We start from the raw sequence: 22,511 nt of genomic DNA on the forward strand, positions 1-22,511 counted from the left end.
ATAATTGGTAGGAAAGGAACAGAAGTTCTTTTGGTTCACACCAAAAAAGTTGCACAATTAGTCAATTCAGTGTGTAGTTGTCACAGCTAGCTTTGACACACCTAATGCCGTGCCTGTTTAAGCAGGGAACTACATAATCCCCCGAGGTTTCTTCTGATCTATGTTATCCTATGATCCTGTGATTTTAAAATAAACTCCTCTATGCTAATTACGTCTATACTACTGAATCAAGTTCTAAGATTTACTTACTTTAAAACTTTTATTTTAAAAGGCTGTACTCCTAGAAGAATTACAAGGGGCACTCAAGTCTTCCACATGTTAAGCATCTTGTTTACATGTAGAAATACATGTAGTTAGGAAGGATGACAGTAGAGAAGCAATACTATACAAAAAGGTAAAGTAAAGAAGATATGAAACACTATAGGACCATGTAAATGGAGATACAGAAAGAGGAAAGAAAACCTGAAAAAGTAACATTAATGCTGATAAAACCAGAACATAAACTTGGAAGAAAACTAATAGTACATAAAAATACAAAATATTACATAAAGACTTCATTCATCATTAACGCTATAAGGAAAATGTAGATATCTCTCTGTAGATTATTTGCCTCATTCATAAAATATTCTATCTTCTCCTGCTACCAAGATCGCTTCATAAGCACAAAAAATACTTTTTTCTGTTTATCCATCTTTGACCTATTCATATGTGAATAGTGATAACATCCTCTTAAAATACATGCATCATATCCTGCTTTTAAAATTATAATAAGAGGATGCTTATGGTGATCACCTACCTGAGGACGTATAACTTTCACTATGTTTTTAAGTGCAGTGTCTGGTGATGGAGGAGAGCAGTCAGGTGTTGGGCCTGTAGAGCTGTTTCTATGGTTACCAGATCCTGGTGCAGTAATTGCTACCTGAGGTGCATTATCTGTGAATAAAAATAGCATTTATGTGAACTTATGAATACTTCATACATTTTAAAATAAAAAATTATTTGGAAAACAGAATGCTACTCAGAACACTTTTTCAACTTACAAAACCTATTATAATTTAAACATAGTTGGTAAGGAATATATTGCATTATCTACACCTACTTTATCAGCTCATACATTCATTCTATGTTAAGGCAGGATCTAGCACTCTCTTAATACTTAAATAAAATAAGGCATAAAACAAACACAAATATTTTACTTTTGTTACCCTGAATTACCAATTGTGAATCCAAGTACTATCACTGTAACACAGGTGACTTAAAACGGAGCTTTCTAATGCAACTCATCTCTCATCCTGGAAAATCCTAACACATATGACCCAGTTCAACAAGTTATATAAATACATGCTTGACCTAGCACATGCTAATAGCCACCAGTGACAACTTTCCTGGACACTGTAGCAATGTAGTGGATCAGTGAGGATTAATTCCACAAAAATGTACTCAGCTCCTCTGATGAAATGTTCATCCTCCACAGAACTGTGCACTGCAGTAGCTACCTTTCTAGCAGCATCTCAGCTAGATAACCTACAGCTGGCTCAAAAATGTCTACATACCTTCAGGTACATGGGAAACTGCTGTTCGGACATATTTTGTGATGCTGTTACCATTATATGGCACTGTGAAGGACCATTAAAGGGAGTTAAAGTATCATTCTTACCTTCTCAAAATGTTCTTAATGCTGATTGAACAATGTAAAGTAAATTTAGTGAAAATCAGGTCAGAGGATAGAGAGGACTATGAAATAAGGCACAGCTTCCCAGCTGTGATGGTAACCAAGCACCAGAATGACTTGGCAGGAGGCCAAAAGCTCCACATTACTTCATGTCTTTTGAATTGTATTATTAAAGAAATGCTTTAGTTCAGATTTTGGGACAAATGCCATTGCCTGTGCATGGTCATGGTGGTCTTTATGGTGACTGTGAATTTATAGAGTACCTTTCTTTGCGGGTCACAAAGACATGTACTCCATGTTCCCTAAATGTGCTGTAACACCTGCAGCTCTGCATTAAGACGATTACATTCAGATCTAATGTCTGTGGGCCTCAACTGACAGCCTGCAGAGTTCACAGAACAAAGCCTATTTATTTGTAATTGAGGTGGATCTCCAATATGTACTTTCACTCTGTGGGCAAATCCACTCCAAAAAACCCCCAAACTCCTAATAAGCAAAAGCAGCTTCAGTGCTGTAAGCTAGAGAATTTTCACCTAACCACCTTCTGCAGGAACACACATAATCTCCTCCATCTGCACAAGTCACAAACACCTCCAGGAAAGCAATGACACAAGCTTCTCCCTCTCAGTCCTACCGACCTGAAAGAATTCTTGGAAGTGTAACAGAGGTTTCAAAGGGAAGGAAATACCCAGTTACATTAACATAGCTAACAAAGGATGAAGAATAGTTGCTACAATGTAAACTTTATGGCATTCCCAACTTACAGATACCTTCATAGCATGCATGATTCTAAGAAATACTCCCCATAGAAACACTAAGAGATTCTGGTCAAATACAGACCAACGAACTGTTCTTCTAAAGAAAATACCAAGCTGGAATGTTTCAGGAATACTATTACACCTAATGAAAGTGTAAATGAAAGTTCAGGTGGCAGTCTGTCAGACATCCAAAATGGACACATCTTGTGCATAACTTCAGGTATTACCTGAGGGCTGACAGAGTGAACCCTCCCTGTCACAGACACAGACAATTCCGATTTTGTTGAAAAGCACCTGCATCAAAACTGCCAGTCCTTTAAGTATGCAGTCTTAAGACACAGAAGGGCTCTTTCTGAATCGTTGAAAATGTGCAAAGAAATTGTGGTTCTGAATTACTTTCATTCAGAAAGTAATACATATGTGCTAATATGATGAATCAAATTTTTATAAAGCCTTAGAAAGGAACTTAAGGAGAATCCTCATAATACCATCCGTAACACAGAAGAACTTGGATGGCATTACAGAATGCCTTAAGTCTCTCTTATGCTTTCCTGTCTGGCATGGTATCTAAATGGAAAATTGTTTACATGCAGAATGTGAATGAGTATCCTGTGATTTGAAAGCCTAGCTTGTCAAAGGAGGGACAGGGACTTGATAAGAAGACACCCCACCAAGGCCCTGCCAAAGTCTTTAGAAATCTCATAGTGAGGATGAAGACTACATATGACTGTTAGGAACATCTTAATTGAGCTGAAAGTCTTATCCTCTTTTGCTCCAGAATATGAAATACCGTCTTCTTTCAGTCTATGGACAGACTCATCAATAGATGAACCTCCCTGACTGAGGAATCAGAGACTTGCTTTCAGAGAAACCTGCTCCATGTATGGAGATACCAAACAAGGGACAATACTGCTGTCGAGACGTGGTAATACAGGCACCATCTAGGAAGCTAAGAAATAACTTCTAGAGTGAGCAAAGTTCCACAGGAGTCTACTTAAGTGTAGTTAGTACACTTATTTACTTACTGGTGTGAGAAACAAACAGAACGATTGTCTTTGACAAACAGCTAAACCTATAAAGAACACAAACTCCCCAGTACTTTCATCAGTCCCTGAGTTTCCGTCACTATTCTTTTGCGAGAAGCCTGCACAGCTGTGCTTAAGCACAGCTGCCCTTTAGCTGTGTAGCACACAAAAGCCTTGCAAGTGACATCAGGAAGTCTTGCACATGCAGAAGTACCTCAAAGATGCATCATTCAAAGGACAGATAGTTAGAAATACAGATTAGTGCTAATGGTAGTGAACATAGTTTTCTGCCCACCATTTCATTCTGCTTCAAGCCCTTGATGACAGTCACCTCAGCTTAGTTTACTCACACTAAATATTCAGAATTTATAGAGGGGTCAATTTGTATAAGCAAGATTTTGGTCTTTCCAGACAAAAGACCGCAGCTTCTTGTTGACCCTGTTCAATGACAGGTCACCGAAGGCTAGGTTCTGCCCGGAGATACAGTCCCACCTGAGAAGAATCAAACTGACTGGAAGTAAAATTCTTGGAATGAAAATTTATTGGAAGATATTCATGAGGAGAGACAGGGCTGCTACATGCCCCACTAGATGGAGCTGAGAAAAACTTCTCCAGCTGCAGTGTATGCATACAAGTACCATGAATTCAGGAACATACATAATATGCAGCAATCTCAAAAAAGAGTAGTTACAGTCTACTTCCAAGCAAACTAAAGTGGTAATACAAAAAAGGATCATGCTATTAGAATCTAAAAATAAAGCTTTGCAAAAAAAAAAATCAAATATTTTTCTTTGAAATAAACATCCCAGAAAAAATCCAACTGCTTGCTATTTCATGCCTTTGCTCCTTTCTCAAGGGAAGGAAGTGTCTGACATGTAATGGTTTCTTGTAAACAATGTCTTTAGTGTGGACAGCTGTTTATTTTCACAGCAGGGTCTTCCCATTAGGCAACCAATAATGATTTACTACCTGGGTCTGCTCCATCAGAGAGAAAATATCACCATCAAATTAGTTCCTGCAACCAATTTGGGAGACTTTTCTGACAGTACTCATAGTTTCATTAAGAATAGATTTGAATAGATTTTCTTTTGTAATTAAATGATATTTTAATTTTCTTTTTCTCTGGTAACAAAACTAAAGCCAACATCTTTTTTTTTTTCCCTTTAGGTTACCATAGTGGTAATACTGTAAGTTTCAGTGGAACATTTCATGGCAAAAAGAACTTGGAAACTTGAGATCCTACCAAATTTACCTAGGAAAGATTATTTCCCATGCTGAGTTTCTGATAGGTGCTATAGATGGGGCCAACAGGTAAGTATTTATGGCTATCATTCTCTTCTAGTTCTTGGGTCAAGTTGCAATAAGCTAAGAGACGTTTCTGTACAAGTCAGATATTATCAGGCTCCAGGGATCATCTGGCAGCTAAAAATTACTGAACTGCAGCATGCTGTACCAATATGCCTTCCTGCTTCCATCACACATGAGAAACTGTCACAAGGATTAGGTAATTGGAGCTTATTCTGATTTTTAAAAATGGTTACTGAGGACTTCCCATCCTCCATTTCCTTTGTTTCAATGCAAAGGAAATAGAATAGGATAGGATAATGAAAATATACTGTTATGTTTTCTATGTCTGGAATAACCAAAATAATTTTTTTAAAGGTTAGATAAACTCAGGTTTCAGATTAACTGGACTCATCTAGTGTGGATTATAAAAATACCAATTCTGATTTACATCCTGGCAAATCTTACTGATTTGCTTTATTGGTTGGTTGATTGATTGGCTCAGCATACAAGGTTTTAAAGGACAGGAAGTGTTACAATGCCATCATGATCACATTTACTACTATCTTATAGACATATGAAAAGAGATGGTAATTCTTAAATTTCTCACAGGATTAGACAGGTTTCTACATATTAATCTTAATTTCCAAATCTTAATACCTCTTAAAATTCACTTTGCTACCTTTCCCAATTTTTTCAATATTTACAGTAGAAGCAGACTCAGTATTTACAGCAATGGTCACACTAGTGCTTCATACATTTTGCCTATGCACATTAATCTTTTCCTTATGCATCAAAAGACTGTAATTATAAATTATTTCATTGCTTGAAAGTTGAACGTCAGGTTGCTCCTACCACCATTAAAAAAAGTATCTTTTTATTCTCAAGCCACACTAGCATTATTTAACTTAGAGCTACGCACTTTGATTATAGATAGGTGGCTTGATTTCAATTACACTAAAAACTAGTAATATTGAATCAACTCCACCAAATCCAGAAATGCAGATTACCTTTTAACTGGTCTATTCCAGTTATTCCATATTTCACCAACAGGTTTTTTTTATATATTCTTACAGAACAATGATAAAAAGAAATTGAATAGCATTGAATAAAAACTAATTCACATAATTGTTTTTTTGAAATTTATGAATTTAAGAGTTTTAAAGTCATTTCATATGGGAAATGTTTATTTTTTACAGCATTTTTTTATGAGAACATTAAGGGAAGGAAGCAGCAAGACAAACACCTCACAAAATTTATTTTTCACCACACTGTCATACATAATACAATTGCAAAAAGGAGATGCTTTTTGTGCATAGTGTTGTTTTACCTATTATGCAGTTTAATGATATTGAAGCCTAATTAACACGAGCATCTTGTTCATAAAAATGTTTACCTATGAATGTACACTAACCTCATGTCTCGCACAGAAGATATTATATAAGAATTAAGATCATAACCAATCCTTTCATAGGAAGAAAAGTTGATCTACTATCATTGACACTGTAAGTACTCAGTGACTCATTTGCAATTGCAGTCTTGCTGTACAAAAAGAATTTGAGTAAAATGAAAACGATGTTATGTAATGTGTTTTCTATGTCTATCTAGTAAGACTGATTTTTGAACCAAAATTCAAGCCCTAAATTTAAACTTCTGTATTCATATGCTAGTAACTAAATTGCTTTCCAAAGACATGGCATTAACTTGTTCTCAAAGTCTTGAGCAATTCAGAAACTGATCTTCAGACTTGCAAGGTGGGATTTCTTTAAATACAGCTACATTTCACTGAGCATGCTAAACTCCTCTTTAAGTTAATGAAAACCAGTTAAAATAGTATTAATTAGAATTTAGAATATATTCTATATTTAGATTATTATACTGAAGAAATATTAGGTCAAAGGAACAAGCCCTAAACTTCATTGATTGTACTAACATATGCATTACTTTTAAACAAAGTCAAGATAGCTAGCTCAGACACTTCTACTATAGACAAATAGGGCAAGATTCAACTGCCAAAGCACAGTTAACTAATGCCATCTCAGTGGTCCAAGGATATAGTAAGCTTTTTTCTGAAGTTTACAGGATAACAGGAGGCCAACAAAAGAGGATAGTGCAAGGAGTTCCCATTCATGGACATGGTGACTGCTTCACACTTTTAAGGAACATTCAGATTTGAGTCTGGAGAGAGCAAAAGGAAAGTGAATATTGTTTTCTTTTAGTATATTTTGAAGAGCAAACTATGATGTTCTTTTACTGCTATCATCTACTAAGATGTCAGACAAAAGCACAAAAATGTTAACCGTTTAACTGAAACTACAAAAAATATCATGCACTGGGAACTTTGCCTTTTACTGTGCTGTGTGACATCAGTAGTCAGTTAGTGGATGGTTGTCTTCTTTCATAGAGTATGCTGCATAGACAAAAATGCCCTTATAGATAGTAACAGACCATATCGCCACAGTTCAACAAGTGTTTCATCAAAATTTTCATCCCACTATCCATGTATCGTGAGGACAAACTGCTCACTGGAACTTTTCTAATAGATAATTTTTCTCATAATGTACTCAAAGAAAAGGCGCTATAGGTGTATAATGCCACAATATTAACTATTGGGCAGATACCAAGTACACCAACCAGAACACTTCCTACCACATCTCAGCAAGCAAAACATCAAAAGCCAAAAGTCAGCCCATATTTCAGAAATATCATTATAATTAGATTTCATCTCAGAAATTAATCTTCACAATGGAACACACAGTTAATCTGTAGTTTTCCATTTTCATTACAGAAACATGCTAGTGTCCTTTTCAAAATCTAGTTATGTCTATATTAGCTATTACATCAGTTATTTCTACAATTTAGTATAATGGCAATGGATCAGCAGATCAAAGCAGTTGATCCTCATGACACTCCATTTAGAATATATGTGGGTTTGAATTTTTAGGACTATATAGCATCTTACATATTCTACCAAACACCCCCACCGTACATGTACCTCATATCTTCCAGAAGGGCCCCATACTTTTTGTGCCCACCTGAAATGGAGCTTCAGATCAAAAAGACATCTGGTTTATGTGCTCCAAAACCAGCTTGTGACTGAAGCAATGAATAGTAACTGGGAACTACTATTTATTTCAAACTCACATTTATTGCTCTGAACCAAAATTCAAATGTATACCCAGCCTATTTTAGTTCCACATTCCAATTACTTGTGGAGTTACTTAAATACTATATGCTCAGATTTACAGTTTGGTATAAGAACAGAAGAAATATATATTTAACTTTAGAGGTGTGGACCAGTAATAATCTAGAACTAGATTATATGCTACACATCTAATAGTGTGTGTATATATACAAAAACACACACTAAATTCTAAAACCTCTGAAAATATAATACTAGACATGAACAAAATACTTGAAGCACAAAACCTAATCATTATGACCTTGTAGAGCTTTATACTATAACCTCAGGGCCTGGAGAGATTTGTACATTAGAATTCCAGGAAAAAGAAAAAAGGTGGAAAATGAATTTGCACATATGCATAAATATATATATATAGATACATCTGCGTACATATATAGACAACAACTTCAAAGGTATCCTATTACTAGTAAATAACTTCCTTTTATTCCTCAAGCTCTGCTCAGTGTGGGAGCTTTCATGCAATGTTTCAAACTACTTGAAGACAGGCCAAAACTCTGCATCTGTTTTGGCCACCTCAGCATCAGGATAATGCGAAAATGTGAATAAAGCTCCAGATGGCTTAGTGTTGTCTAGGATCAAAATGCTTTTTAGTCTGGTATCAAGACAGACCTAAGTTTCATCAGTTATAGCAGACTCAATTTGCTGGACTATTGGAAAACTACTACAGAAACACTTATCCAGTCTGGCAATTTCTATGGGTTTGGATCTGTTTTTAGAAAAAAATGTTGGAATGCCTTTGTCTGTACATGTTATATGTCCTCTTAACATCAAATGGAGGCACAAAGCTCTGAAAAGAACATGGCAATGTTAATCATCTGTCTTGGACAGATGTCAGTCATAACCACAATAGAAATCTTGGAAGAGTACAAAAGGACATAGTATGGAAATAGCACTATTGCTGGAGGATCAGTCACCAGTGACTGAATTTATGCTCATCTCCTTGCAGAGGTCATGGCCACTAGAAGGGCTAGTTTCATTGACTGGCTAAGAAATGAACAGATTAATGTGGATCCCATCATGGATGGTACCATAAGAACTAGATTTTAGTGCTCTTCAGTAAAGGAGGAATGATCATCTAGTCCTTTAAAAAGCTTCATAACTGGAATGAAGGAAGACTTGCCATTTACAACCACACTGGAGTGATAGATAAACCAGTATTTTCTGATTCCAGGGATAATCAAAGATATGGAAGTTTTATCAGGGATATGCTGATATCCTTATGCTGAAGAGAAGACCAAAAGACCTAGAAACTGGCTCAGATTATGCCTGAGGGAATCTTTCCTACCATTGCTGAGCTTTATTTAAAGTGAGAGAGACCCAGGCCCACATGAAGAATCACCTGAATCCTATTCCTTATGGTAAAGAGAATTCGGGCACAGTGATCTTCCTGAAGCTTACAGAGGGCTCGTTAAAACACAATTAACCCTTTCTGAGGCAGAGCAATGACACTAAAACATAACCATAGACAGATTTCAGTGCTAGTCTTAGAACAATATAGCTGAGCATTTTGTATGGAGACAGCACTACTTAGGCTCAGTTCATTCACTGTGGATCAATCTAGGCTGCTGGATTCCACCAGCAGTAAATTTGCAAGGCAGGAACCCAAGCCAACAAGTAGGAAGAAACTAACAAAGACCCCAAACTGAACAAAGTAGGTCACGGAATTGCCCTGATTTGATACAGAGGTGCCATGTATAAGATTTCTTGGATAGTATGTGTAGCAGGAGGGGTTGGAACTAGATCTTTAAGGTCCCTTCCAACCCAAACCATTCTATGATTCTATGATTCTATCAAAATGTGATGTCTCCTGTTAGTGGTGGACCCATTGCAAAGATTCACAGCAATTGCATACAGTAAACTAAGCCAGGCTGCAATTCATACAGAAATCCAGGCAAAAAAATTTGAAAATCTCCTATTTTGTCAGCCAGATAACAAAAACGTTCATGTTACATAGTAGCCCAAACTGAGGAACTAGGCAATTTTCCATAGTATAGGATTCAGCTTTAAAATTGTTTTAACTTGACTAAATCCCCAAAGCAAATCTTCTCTCCTACATGACTATTCACCATGGCATAAATCTAGGAACTACAGATAAGGACAATCATGTATTTCAAGGAATGAACATTACAAGAGACATTTCAAAAGAGCAGATGGAAAACTGAATAGAATCAGTAGGTAGCTACACTGGATGCATAGAGAGAACGGTTGCACTAAACTGTTTGAATTTGCTCTTTTGAATTTGTTTTGTTTCCCACATACTTAAAACTGAATAACCATTGTTCTGAGTAGGATTGTAAATATGTATCTGCAACTGTCTCACTGAAAGCACTTGAAGCTATAACTGGCCCAGTCCTGGATGTGGCAGCTATTTCAGGATTGTGTTTGGAATTAATTACCAGTGAAGTGCATTCCAGTGGCAGCAGGGGGTCTGCTTAGTTGTTTCTGCATCTTCCATGAGAGTTGGGCATGACTATTATGAACTTTTTATTTCCCCTAATCACCCACCTGCACAAATAGACTTTGGAACTGCTTCAAGCTTGCATAACCCTTGTAATACCAGGCAACTGTCTGGAAAAACACCTCTCATTAAGTACTAATGAGAGATGATGGGTGATTTCCACCATTTCCTGAGTAACCTTTTGAGACTGCCTCTGCAAGCTATTGATGTCTAATTGAGCATTCAAAAACAATGCTACACAGTTGCCATATACTTATTTTTTTGTGTGAAACAGGTTTTTTGTTGGCTTTTCCATGTTTAAAAGGTTTGTAGTGAAATGACTGCACTTGCCTGTGACAGATATTTCATACATTTCTACATTTGCCTTGTCTCAGCATGTAGTCATCATGTTTCTGGAAGTTCAATAAAAAGCACAGGGTGTAGTTACAGGTGCCAAAATATTTTTGTTTATTTCAGTCATTCACTAAAACCTGGAATGCTTAGTAGTCTTGTAAAAAAAAAAAAAAATCCTCCAAAAAAGAATGATACATATTGGGGATGTCTGTGTTTGTGCTTATTTTTAAATTTAGCTCATCAGTGAGAAGCCACTGGAAGCTATCACATGCATGCCTTAGTATTTCACTCCTATAATCCAAAGAGAATAACCAAACTGTGCTGTGCAGAGAAAGTATTCTACTATTTCAAATGCGATAGATGATTAATGAATTAGGCTACATTTTCAAATTATCTCAGAATATAAACTGCAAAAGGTCGTGAGAGTAAGTGCTGTCAAATCATTTAAATAATACTGATAATAGCCATACTCCCCAGGGATCAAGCTCAGTTAGTAAATAATTTAAGCAGTCTTGAATATAAACCTTCCAATATGCATCTATCTTTAGTTGCAATGAAATGCAATTTATGGATAAAACTATATTTTCAGGAGCTTCAGTTCTTCTGAAGTATCAGTTAGTTAATAAAGCTCTTTATCAGAGCACTAAAGTCAAAAAGCTACCAAAATGTTTTAAAGTCAGACAGCTAGAAATGATGTTTTAAAATCTTTCAATATCCAGTTATTTAAAGTATCTAAATTTTTGAGTGACTTCAGTGAGCTGAACTCTCACTCTGAAAATTTATATGTTTGTATTTAATACATATCTACATGGAAAAAAGTATTTTGTTCCAAACTCAAAATGTGTATTGTATCCAGTGTAACAGTATGCTCATTAAGCACAAAGAATTTGTCCAGCAGTGTGCACTACTAATACACAATCAGGATTCAGGGACTCTTAAATGTCTTTGCTGTTCATTTTGAAAGCAATATGGAAACATCCGTACCAGATTGGACCAGCTATCTAGTCCAATATGTTGCCCTGATAATGTCCAAATGATTTGAGAAAGATAAAGGAAATACTGTAGATAATTTTGAAATAACATGATCCAGTTTCCAACCATTAACAGTTAATTTGTGGCACTACAGCATTAGAGTTCTTAGTAACTGAAAAAACCCAAACATTTGATTGTACTTTTCAACTTCTCAATTATCTTTTTTATGATTAACATGCCAAAACAATTTTGCCATATATTACTTTTATCTACTTTTATTTATACTTAGCATTTTCTTCTGAAAAATACTCAAATTCTACCCTTTCTGTTAATATTCCTGCATGAATTTATCTTCTATCTGCTGCAATTTAGATGAAATTATATGTTGTAACAGAATCACACATTTCCGCGTTATTAAGCTTACCTTCTGATTGACAAAGCAGGTTTTACATAACTTCTGCTCTGAGTGTTTAGAATCTTCTACATACTTCAGCACATTTAATTTAGTTACTGTCACAGTATGCAGTTTGCCTCAGTGGTTTCCTCTTGTTTTGGTTTTAGGTTCTCCAAGATCCACAAGCTAACCCTGCAGATTTCTTAAAATTCCTCCTATTAAGTGTTCCCACTAATGCAACCTACTACATTTCTTATAGAGTCCACAGAGTTTGGCTAGATCTTCGGAAATTTTGAGAGGAGAGCTGCAGTTAGCTATATAAAGGAATGATAAAGATAGCACAAAACTTTGCATATATTGAAGAGCTACGGTATTTGTATTTGCTATTGATAGCAAATGAATAAATCACAGTTTTTAGACCGTGCAGCTTTGGCCTGTTTGTTTGACAGAGCCAAATCAGTATACGCAGACAAGAAGGAATATTCCACCACAGTGGGTCAGAAATTAAGTAGCTGATCGCATCCAAACACTAATGTCAAAAGAGGGACCGTAAGTAAGTGAAAGTACACTTTTTTTGCCAAGTTTTATGGAGAAAAATATGGCTTAAAGCTATTCAATGTTCCTTAACTTCAAGTCTTAAACTACACCAAAGAATTACAATTAAATTACACTGGAATACAGGTATTTAGCCAAAACAAAAGGCAGAATTCACAGAATTCCTGTCACTCTTATTGCCAGAACTCCTAACCACCAACAACTTTGTACTGCAAATGTCTTTGTTCCATTAGAATATGAGTCACAAATTAATTCCATATTGTGTTTATCAGGCTGATATCTAGCAACTGGACAAGCAATTTATAAAATGTATTGCTTTTGTTTGCAATGGCTTCACAAGGCATTTAACACTTTTGTTAAATTTATCAGTGGCAAATCCTTATTCAAGTTATTACAGGTTAGATGAGAAAAACTCTGAAAAACAACCTATATAATTAATCAGAAATAAAATATTTTTTGCAAATTTTACTTACACAATATTAACAGAAAGTTTTGATATTTTTTCATTATAATGTAGGACAGTCATGGATGTCAAAATAATGGAAATGCTCTCAGAGAAAAATTTAGTTTCGATTCCAGCACTACTGATAAGAAACTAGCTTTAATTTTACTGTATTATTTAAGTATATTCCAGCAGGAAGGTAATGATATATGAAAGAAAAAGGACATGGACTGAACAGCTGGAGCTAGAGTAGAAGGAATATTTTTTCTAACAGCTGTTTTAATATCCTCATCCAGAAGAGATACTATTGCACACAATGATATATTGTATTATATAAAGAATAATACACCCTACCCTGGACCAAAAAATATGAAATGCCCCTTCTGAAGACTTTTCCTGCTTTCTCAAAACAATAAAGCAACTGAGTGTGAAAATATTCTTTCATATGGGTTCTTCCAAATATGCTGTATTTGATGTCATATCAGAAAAAAAGGAAAAGACTAGTTTGATATCTTTTACAGTATTGTATCTTATTATTTTATATCTTATTATATCATTAGCTGCTAGTAAAGACATGCTACATTGATATGTTTGTGGATTGGCAATACAAACCCATTCCCATCCTATTTTGATATACAACAAAATACTACATCTCTTGCACACTTCAAACTTCCTTTTGAGGTGGCACAAAAATGAACATGGTATAAAAAGAACAAAAATGAAATCTCCATAAAGTAATAGAAGGAAACTTTTTGGCAGCAAGCTACACACTGCCATCAGGACTAGCAGATGCAGAAAGGGAGACAGAAGCAAATTGAAGTAAATGAGTGTTTTTTACTCAACTTAAAATAGAACAAGAGGGAAAATCTTTTTTTTTTTTTTTTTACAGAAGCAACACTGATTACCTTCACTAGAAATCAATGTTTTTCTATTTTTTAATCATCTCTGACACTGAATAAAACAAATAAATCTGTTCATTATGTACGAAAATGGTTTATTTCAGTAATTGCTTAATATTTTCACAAATATTTTGATTTTAACAAAATTTAGCAAGCTATGCCAAGATTTCTGCCTTCCAAATGTACTAAAGTTAGTAGAAAAGTTTATTAAAAAACCCTTATAAATCATATAATATTCTCTTGAAAAAGTGAGTTCCCAGTAGAACACAATTAAAGGTATCGAAATGTTTAATACAATAACTTAATTTTTTCACAAAATTACCACATTTAAGTTGTTACTTACTGGAGAAGTAAATGTGTATGATTTTTTTATCCTAAAAGATAGTATTTCAGATCTGATTCAGGTCAATGCTAAAATAAAATTATTAGTATGCATATTCAGTTGATTGTATGATATAAGCTAAAACACTTTTTTAGTTTGGCAGTGGGTAGAGGGAGGAGAAATTGCTATGCTAGGTCTACTAGAATTGTAGAAAAGAGAGCAAGGTTACTAATTGCATTCATATCAAAGCCAGTGATTCTTCACTACAATATTTGAAAAAGTACAGTAACTGTGTGGCACTAAATGATCCCTACAGAGAAGAAATGACAGAAAACGGGGGGGGGAGCAGGCAGAGCTATGATCCAGAGACCTCAGTGCCTGTTAACAAAGACACCAAATCAATGTATGAATGCAGTGTATAGCTGGTAGTGAATCTTTTGACAAATTATTTTCACCATATAAAACCTGATTAATCCAAACTGATTTTTTTGGGGAAATGTATCATTTTCAGGATATTTTAATCAGAAGTAATTCTCGGAGCAGGACGGAATTCTTTTGCAAGAAAGAATGGGGAAAAAAAGGCAAAGACGCAGTGCAGGTATCCTACAGACCTAATCTTTTGATCATTCAGTTCATAGCTCCTCCTGGAGCTCAACCCTATTCTGACAGAGCAGGGCAGGGATTGAGTTCATATATCTTGGTCTGACATAGAGCTGGGAGGAAGATAAGATGTGGAACATGGGCCCAGAGCTGAATAGCATTCTCACGTCCTGTGATGCAGATCTGGTCACTCACATTATACTCTGGAACTCAGGGTTCTCAGCTTGATCCCCCACATCCCAGATAAGTGGCCTGATATGGGACATAGAAACCGAAGGGATTGCCCAAGCCATCCAATCTAACACCTAAATTGATGGCAATCACATAACAACTGTGCTACAAAGCACCTGTAGACTATACATCTATTCATCTACATCACAAAACACTCCCTTAATAAACTGAATTAAACTTGCAACCTTTAATACAAAATATTAAAAAAGCCTGAAAACTGCACAAGAAGCAGGAGAGTCAGGAGCATTGTTAATATCATAACCTTCTGCAACAGCTGAGAATGTCTAGGTGACCTAAGATATGTATATTGCAGTGTCTAATGATTGTAATCAGAGTTGAGCAGCTTTATTGTCTGAAATTGAGACACCAAACAGTGGAGAAATTCATCTTCCACAAAAGACAGATGAGTTCTTTGTGTGATTCAAGACAGATCTATATTGCATTTCCTGTTACATCTACAATGTTTTTGAAAACAAATTTAGCTTTTTTTATAGAATCTGAACTTTATTGCATTAGAGACATATGTCAAGTGAAGCACTAACTCTTGAGCACTGGATCTCTCAAATTTTAGGACTCAGTTTCATCTTAATGCAAAATAGGACAATATGTAAAGTCTTGAGTATAACAGAAAAAAAGTATGAAGTCAAGACAACTGGTTCCTCCCAACTTCTAATATGGAGTAAGATTCAACCTGAAAAGCTTTGTAGAAAGTTCAGTTTAAGGTTTGTAGAAAATTCACAGGTGCACCAGGAGACATATAATATTAGCTAAGTGCCTACTGAAGATCTCCATGCAGTGCTATACCCATTACACGAGCTTATATTCCTCTGGAATATACCAGATGCATGTAAAATATAAATAAATTAATGGTAAGATAAAGTTTTACTATTACTGCTAATATTAGCAATATGGTGGGGTTTATAGCAATATTATTCCTCATATACTTATTAAATTATTGCTACTTAAAAAAGGTACTATCACTTACATCTGCTCAATTATAAGACAATTTCAGGAGCATTATGAAGCGTAGGATTACTTACTAGACTACATACTACAACATGGAATATATTATACATGGTCTATGTATATTCCATCCCCTACTTGCAAAGGATGCTGCAACTAATATTCATTTTACACAGAAAAACTCATATCCTGCTAAATAATATTTGCATATAGGCTTTAAAATGCAAAATACCTCAAAATAATTATGTTCCTTTGAATTATTGTCTTGATTTGAAAAAGGGGTTTTGTCTGACAGCATGCAGTCAAGTGTATAATGAGATCATTCTAGATGGTAATCACACCAGGATGGATGAAACTGAGTGTTGGTCAGAATGCATGCACTTTGATGAGCAGTCATTTGCAAAAATTGCCCAAAACTCCCATGAAAGCTAATTTTTTTCAACTATAATGAAGAATAATAGTAATAAAAAGTAATGAATCATCAGAAAATTTTAAAATATGTCAAGCAGCAGCCTTTTTCTCTCAGTTTGCAGAGAAAATGTAAGTTACTCCTTTAGAAAGTGGAATTATTTTAACAACATATTTACTGGAACATACTGGATGGGTGGAGACCTGCATGTATTTTTGACAATGAACTGGTCATGTGGTATCAGGCATTCCCATGTGCTTTAACTTCAGATATGACAGTATTTTTAAGAATACAATTTCATTGTTAAAGATGTTATCAGAGATGTTATCCAGAGGAGCATATAATGGGGAGCAATTATCTTAGTTATATACTAAAAACCTCTTAGAGGGATGATAAGGTTGTAAAGGAAAGTACATTAGAGCTGCGATATGTAAGAATTGACACGGCTTGTGCAAGCTCAATTCAGCCTTCTGTGCATACACATTTTTGAAGAAGTCTTTAATGATGATTATAATGCTGTTTCTCCACAAGACCTCTACTGCATCAAGGACGTAAAGGAGTGGGAGAAATGGACAATGGAACAAACCAAATTATGGCATATTGCTCTCAAATGAAAAATAATATTATAAACCAATAGAGATGTGAAATATTTCCCTAAATATCAAACTCAGATGAAAATATGCTCCTATGAAAATATCTAAAAGGAACGTTAAGTGAGAGTTACTAAAGCTAGAAATTTTTAATCAATGGATCTATCTAATTTGTACCCATGAGTTTAAAAAGATCTGGCAAGAAGTTATCTCAACAAGTAGTGCTGTTTCTTAATAGCACTTGGCATATTGATAAGATTTGAGAAGACTAAAAGGCAGCTAATGGAGTAATCTTAGTAGTTATAGGCTTTCAGCCTGACATCAGGAATAATGGAATAGCTGACATGGATCACCATTAACAATAAATGAAAGGGGCATAGGTCATGTAGATTAGCATTGCTTCAGAGAAACTGGATCTTATTAGTTAACCTGTTTTTTAAATGAAATTATAAATTTGTTTAATACAAGTAAATAGAGTTAATTTGACATTCACTTTTATAATACATTTGGGTTAATATTACATTTGGGTTATTAAAATTTATTAAAGTGGTCTATGTTTGCAACTGGGGTAATTTAAAAAAGTTAATAATGAATGGTTCCAGATGTATGTGCATAAGTATCCACTGTATATATCACTCACTTGCTCTTTCCAGACTACCCTAATGAAAAAAAAAAGCTAACAGTTTACTGCTTCCATTGCCTACTTCTCAGTTTGTGATACTGAAGCTTTATTTTTTGCTTTGCTAGATAAATTCTGCTTTTGTCAAAAAGTGAAATGAAACAAGAAAGCAGGACTTTTTTTATTCCCAACACAGCAAAGAATCAATTTTTAACATAGTGCTTTGCAGTTAAAGTCTGCCACTCAAGGGATGGCAAAACTGGAGGATTTCAATTTTCTAGTTATTGTTTAATATGAGAATTTGATAACAGAAGTTTGTCCAAATACAAAATTACTCTGTTTAAAATATAGAATAACTAAGAGAACAGCTGCACTAAGGGAACCTATGGCTTTATCTCAATGCTGCCCAGGACTGCCTAGAGTGGAAGCAGACAGTGGATGAACTATTACTGAAATCTTTTATCATTCATCTTCTCTCATTTATTCATTTGTTCTCTTAAAAAATTTGTATTTTGAGTCACACCCTAATGAAAATGGTGCTTATTTTGCACCACAGGAGTTAAATTTTATTTTTCATCTCCCTTTGTAACGTCTATCAAGAAAACAGATTCCCACATTGTATGAGAAATTGAAACAATAAAAACTGGATGTGTTTTCTTCTTTAAACATTATATAGAGGGTATATGCACTGTTGGTATAACTCTACTGACGGCAAGCTACAGCCTATCAAGAAAGAATATGGATATATACATAAAGTGTATATGGATCACCGGGGTGTGTTTGGTGATATCAGAAACCTAGCTTACCTGAACTACCTAGGAACAAACTTCACTGTAGAAAGAATTTTCAGGCTGTCTCACCCACCTCCTGAAACCTACCCAAAGATAATTAAAACGAGTCATAGCTTTCACATGCTGTCAGAATGTGATTTTAGAGAGGTAGCTAACTGGGCAAAAATCAGAGATGCACACCGCACTGACCCATATACAGCCACTTCCAACTACAACAGTATTATAATACCTTAAGAGAAAATACTTTCACAGACAGTACCTCATTTTTCATCTTAAACTACAAGGCACACATTTTTCCTGATCTCATATCAATACTTAATTGACTAATTCCTAATTTTAATAAAGATCCTTCTTTTGGAAGAAGGTATATATGGTGAAAATCTAATCCAACTGAAATCAACACCAAAACATGTCCTAATACCAATGAGGTTAGGAATTTATGCCAGCCTCTGAGACTGAGATCACTTAAAGACCTACTGGTCAAAATCAGTAGGTTAATAATACCTGTCAAAAAATAGTAACCTACATAGGACCAGAAATACAGGTGAACTGTGCTCCTCTAAGAGATGCAGTACTGAAGAAGCTAATATAAAGCATCGTAACTGTATTCCAAGAACTATGATAATCACATCAGACATACAGAAAATAGGTATGAAAATGTCATTATGATAAAACAGAACTCCCAAGCTGCCCATATTTTGGGGATTTGTACTTAGAGAAAATAAAAAAAACTATAAAATGCCATAAAATACTTAAAAATAGAAAATAAATTATAAATTTTTAATTTATATTATAGGAACAACTATATCAGCAAACACTCTCCAGGCAAAAGCACCTTTCTGAAAATTAAAACAAGTACTAGCTGTACTGAAGGAAAAAACAACAAAATGCATGATAGAAGAGCTAGTGTATATTTTATTCTTCCATCAGCACTCCCTTAACCTTTATTAAAATGCCATGTGAAATTAAAAAAATCCTAACTGCAAACATATGCTAGTGCATTAGACAAAATTGCTTCTGATAAGAAGTGTGGTCTCTATACTGTGGCAGTAGGAATGACAAATACGAAATGTGTCATCACTGAAGCTCAGTCAGGAGAAAGTTAGTTTGGTTTCAAATACACTGTGTTCTGGCAAAGATTTGTATCCTGAAGCTCTGAATGTGATCCTTACATGTTTATAAATTAACCTGTTAAAACAAGTAAATTGAGAAATTCTGTACCATAGCCAAATTCTCTCCACATGACTCAAACACAGGTTAAAGGAAGACAAAGAAGAGCAGAGAAAAAGTATGTATAGGTCTTGTAACTAAGGCTGGGCATTACATTTCACTATAAGTTATTGACTGAAAAATACAGCTGAAAATTGTTTGCTATTTTTCAATTTTCAATTTAAAGTAAATTTCACTAAAAAGCAGGTAAATAAACAGCAAAACCAAAACAACATTTTCAGCTGGACTAAATATAACATTTAATTGAAAAAAAAATGTATCTGTTTTTCAGGTCATCTTATAGTCCTTATAACTTCACTCTCCTCTTCTTACACAGAAAAAGGGAAGGATATTAGGGCACAGTATGTAGATAATATCATCCAGATTTCTACAGAGGCCAGATTTCTATACCTTAAATGGACGCATACATACAGAAATAAGACAAAATAACTTGAACATACCGTGATACAGAGTACACACATTTGGAAAACCTCTATGCAACACTTTACCACCCTTTGGAGTCCTCTAGCCACCATGTACATATAGACATGCATAAGGGCAATAAGAGATTTTCAGAATCATTCAGAGGCTACCCAGAATTGCTTCTTGAAGAGCTGCTGGAGAGCTCAGACTTATCCAAAGACAGCGTGTTGGAGTTCCTGTCTTGACTTCCATTGGCCATGAATACACTGAGGTTGGGAACAAGAAGCTGCTTAATCACTAGCACAGAAATCAGTGGTTCTGAAACAGACTTCTAGTCAGAGTAACAGGGACAAAACCCCAGCTATTTTTAAGATGTATCTTGAGAGGTTTATTAAAGGAACTACACAAAGGTTAGAACCTAGAAACCTAGAAAGTTTTCTCCCTTTAATGGGAATATCATCATCATGTCAGAGCACTGCAAGTCTCTTTTACTCATTCTTCTCATGGCCTATGAATCTTTTTCTGTGCTAATGGTAAAGGCGGATTAGACTGTATAAAACACCCTGACAACTGGGAAACTTTACTTAATAATGGGAGCATTTCTCTAAGGCCAAAAATTACTTAGAAGAGAAACCACTTGCTGCCTAGAAAGACTTCAGCTATCAGGTTGTTATGGAAACACAAGCCTCTTTTGTCAGTTATCTATTCCACCAAACCAATGCATGGCTCACATTACGGTACACACCTATGCTTTGTGTTCCTTACTGACAAGCTCTGAGTAGCTCTTCACTTCTCACTCAACACACAGATGAATTATACTCTTTGGAGATACTGTCTCCTTGAGTGAGAAATGGAAGAATAAGGGACACTGATTATCATTCATACATCATGTCAGGCCCTCAGGCAGTAATAAGCTCTAATGGCCCTGACCAGCCTTCTGAGGTTCTCCATTCACATCCCCCTCTGTGGAGACACCATTTCAGCTCAGCCTGGGGCCTTTAGCTCCTGCCTGAGCTATGCTGAAGGAGTACCTGTCTTGTGCTCATGCCTGTGCCCTGTGCATCCAGACCTCAACTCATGGGCTGACTTGCCAGCTTGACCTTGGACCTGGTCTTGTCATCATGAACCTTCCTGGCCATCACCGGACCTGATTCTGACCTGCATATTGACCTTCTAGCTTGATTTTAGATCCATCTCATCAGCACAAACTTGCTTGATGATGTGGGGCCTTGGCTGAACCTGGCCATGATCTCTAGGTCTGCCCTGCTCACAGGTGGTGAGATAGGGCCGTGACTAGTGAGGCCCCTGCCCTGTCAGCCACAGTAGTCCTCTTTGTTCCTGCCTCCTCATCCCTGAAGTAGCAGCTGGCCCTTGCTGCTCCCTGACACATCAGGTCTGAGACTTAGTACTTAGGAAATACAGCACTCATGGTAGGTAGGTAGTAATGATTTTGAATATGCACCACAATACCAAAAGCTTTCATGGACAATCAGTTGCTTCAGAAACACTGGTGTCAAATTAGGCTTAATTTCATAGACTCTAGCTATTTTCAGATGGTTCTAGACCAACTGTTAGATATTGCAGTTACTCTGCTGGATAACAGCAACTCTTATTATGTTCTCTCTACACGGCTAAGATGATCTTTCTTGATCACTGAAAATATTTAATCATGAGGAGTTAGACTGTAGGTCATGTGTTTAAGTTCACTACATCCTGCTATCTCTGGTTTAAAAAGTGTGCTTAAATGACATACAGCTCTACTAGCAGTCCCTTTGTTTGAAGCAATTTGGGTGAGTGGACTTTAGAAAGGTTAGTGCATGATCCTTCAGATGAATTACAGTTTCAAAAATGATGAAGCATAGGTGACTAAGGCTAGCCTCTTGAATTTCCATTCATACAGGCAATTTTGTATATCTGGCAGTGTGATGGTTCCTTCTCATGGCCACTTAGCACTGGTTTACTTATAGCTAGAAAATAACTGCACAAAAGTGAAGGTATAAATTCATTACACAAGAAAAGAGGCACTTGCTTAGTCTCTATCTGGAGAATTGAAATGCCCACATGTTCAGGATAGGTGCTGTGAAGATTTGTTACTGAAGTCAATCAGAAACTGATGACCTGACAAATAGCACTTTATTTACCAAGCCAAGTATTTTGATTTTGGAAACTATGTAGAAGATTCATATCTTAATTTTGATTAAAATGTTATCACAGCTAGGCTATTTTTCAATTCTGTCTCCTAGATATCTGTATGAGACTGCTGACACAGTATTATACAGTAGACACAAGAATGCAAGCAGAGATGAGCTGACACACTGGCTACAAATTTTCAGGTTCATTTTCTTTGTAATGACAGG

The 22,511-nt window shown here is 35.6% G+C and overlaps 1 protein-coding gene across 10 annotated transcripts in view; it reads right to left on the reverse strand.

Annotated features, from left to right (window-relative positions):
* ANKS1B (ankyrin repeat and sterile alpha motif domain containing 1B) overlaps positions 1-22,511 on the reverse strand; it is a 447,444-nt gene that overhangs the window by 285,586 nt on the left and 139,347 nt on the right. For all 10 annotated transcript variants that reach the window (XM_054812812.1, XM_054812811.1, XM_054812807.1 and 7 more), the window contains one exon: positions 797-933. In XM_054812812.1, coding sequence (XP_054668787.1) covers positions 797-933 — 137 coding nt within the window. The remainder of the gene's footprint in view (positions 1-796; positions 934-22,511) is intronic.

Source organism: Grus americana, chromosome 1 (assembly GCF_028858705.1).
Source record: "Grus americana isolate bGruAme1 chromosome 1, bGruAme1.mat, whole genome shotgun sequence".
NCBI classification, from domain to species: Eukaryota; Metazoa; Chordata; class Aves; order Gruiformes; family Gruidae; genus Grus; species Grus americana.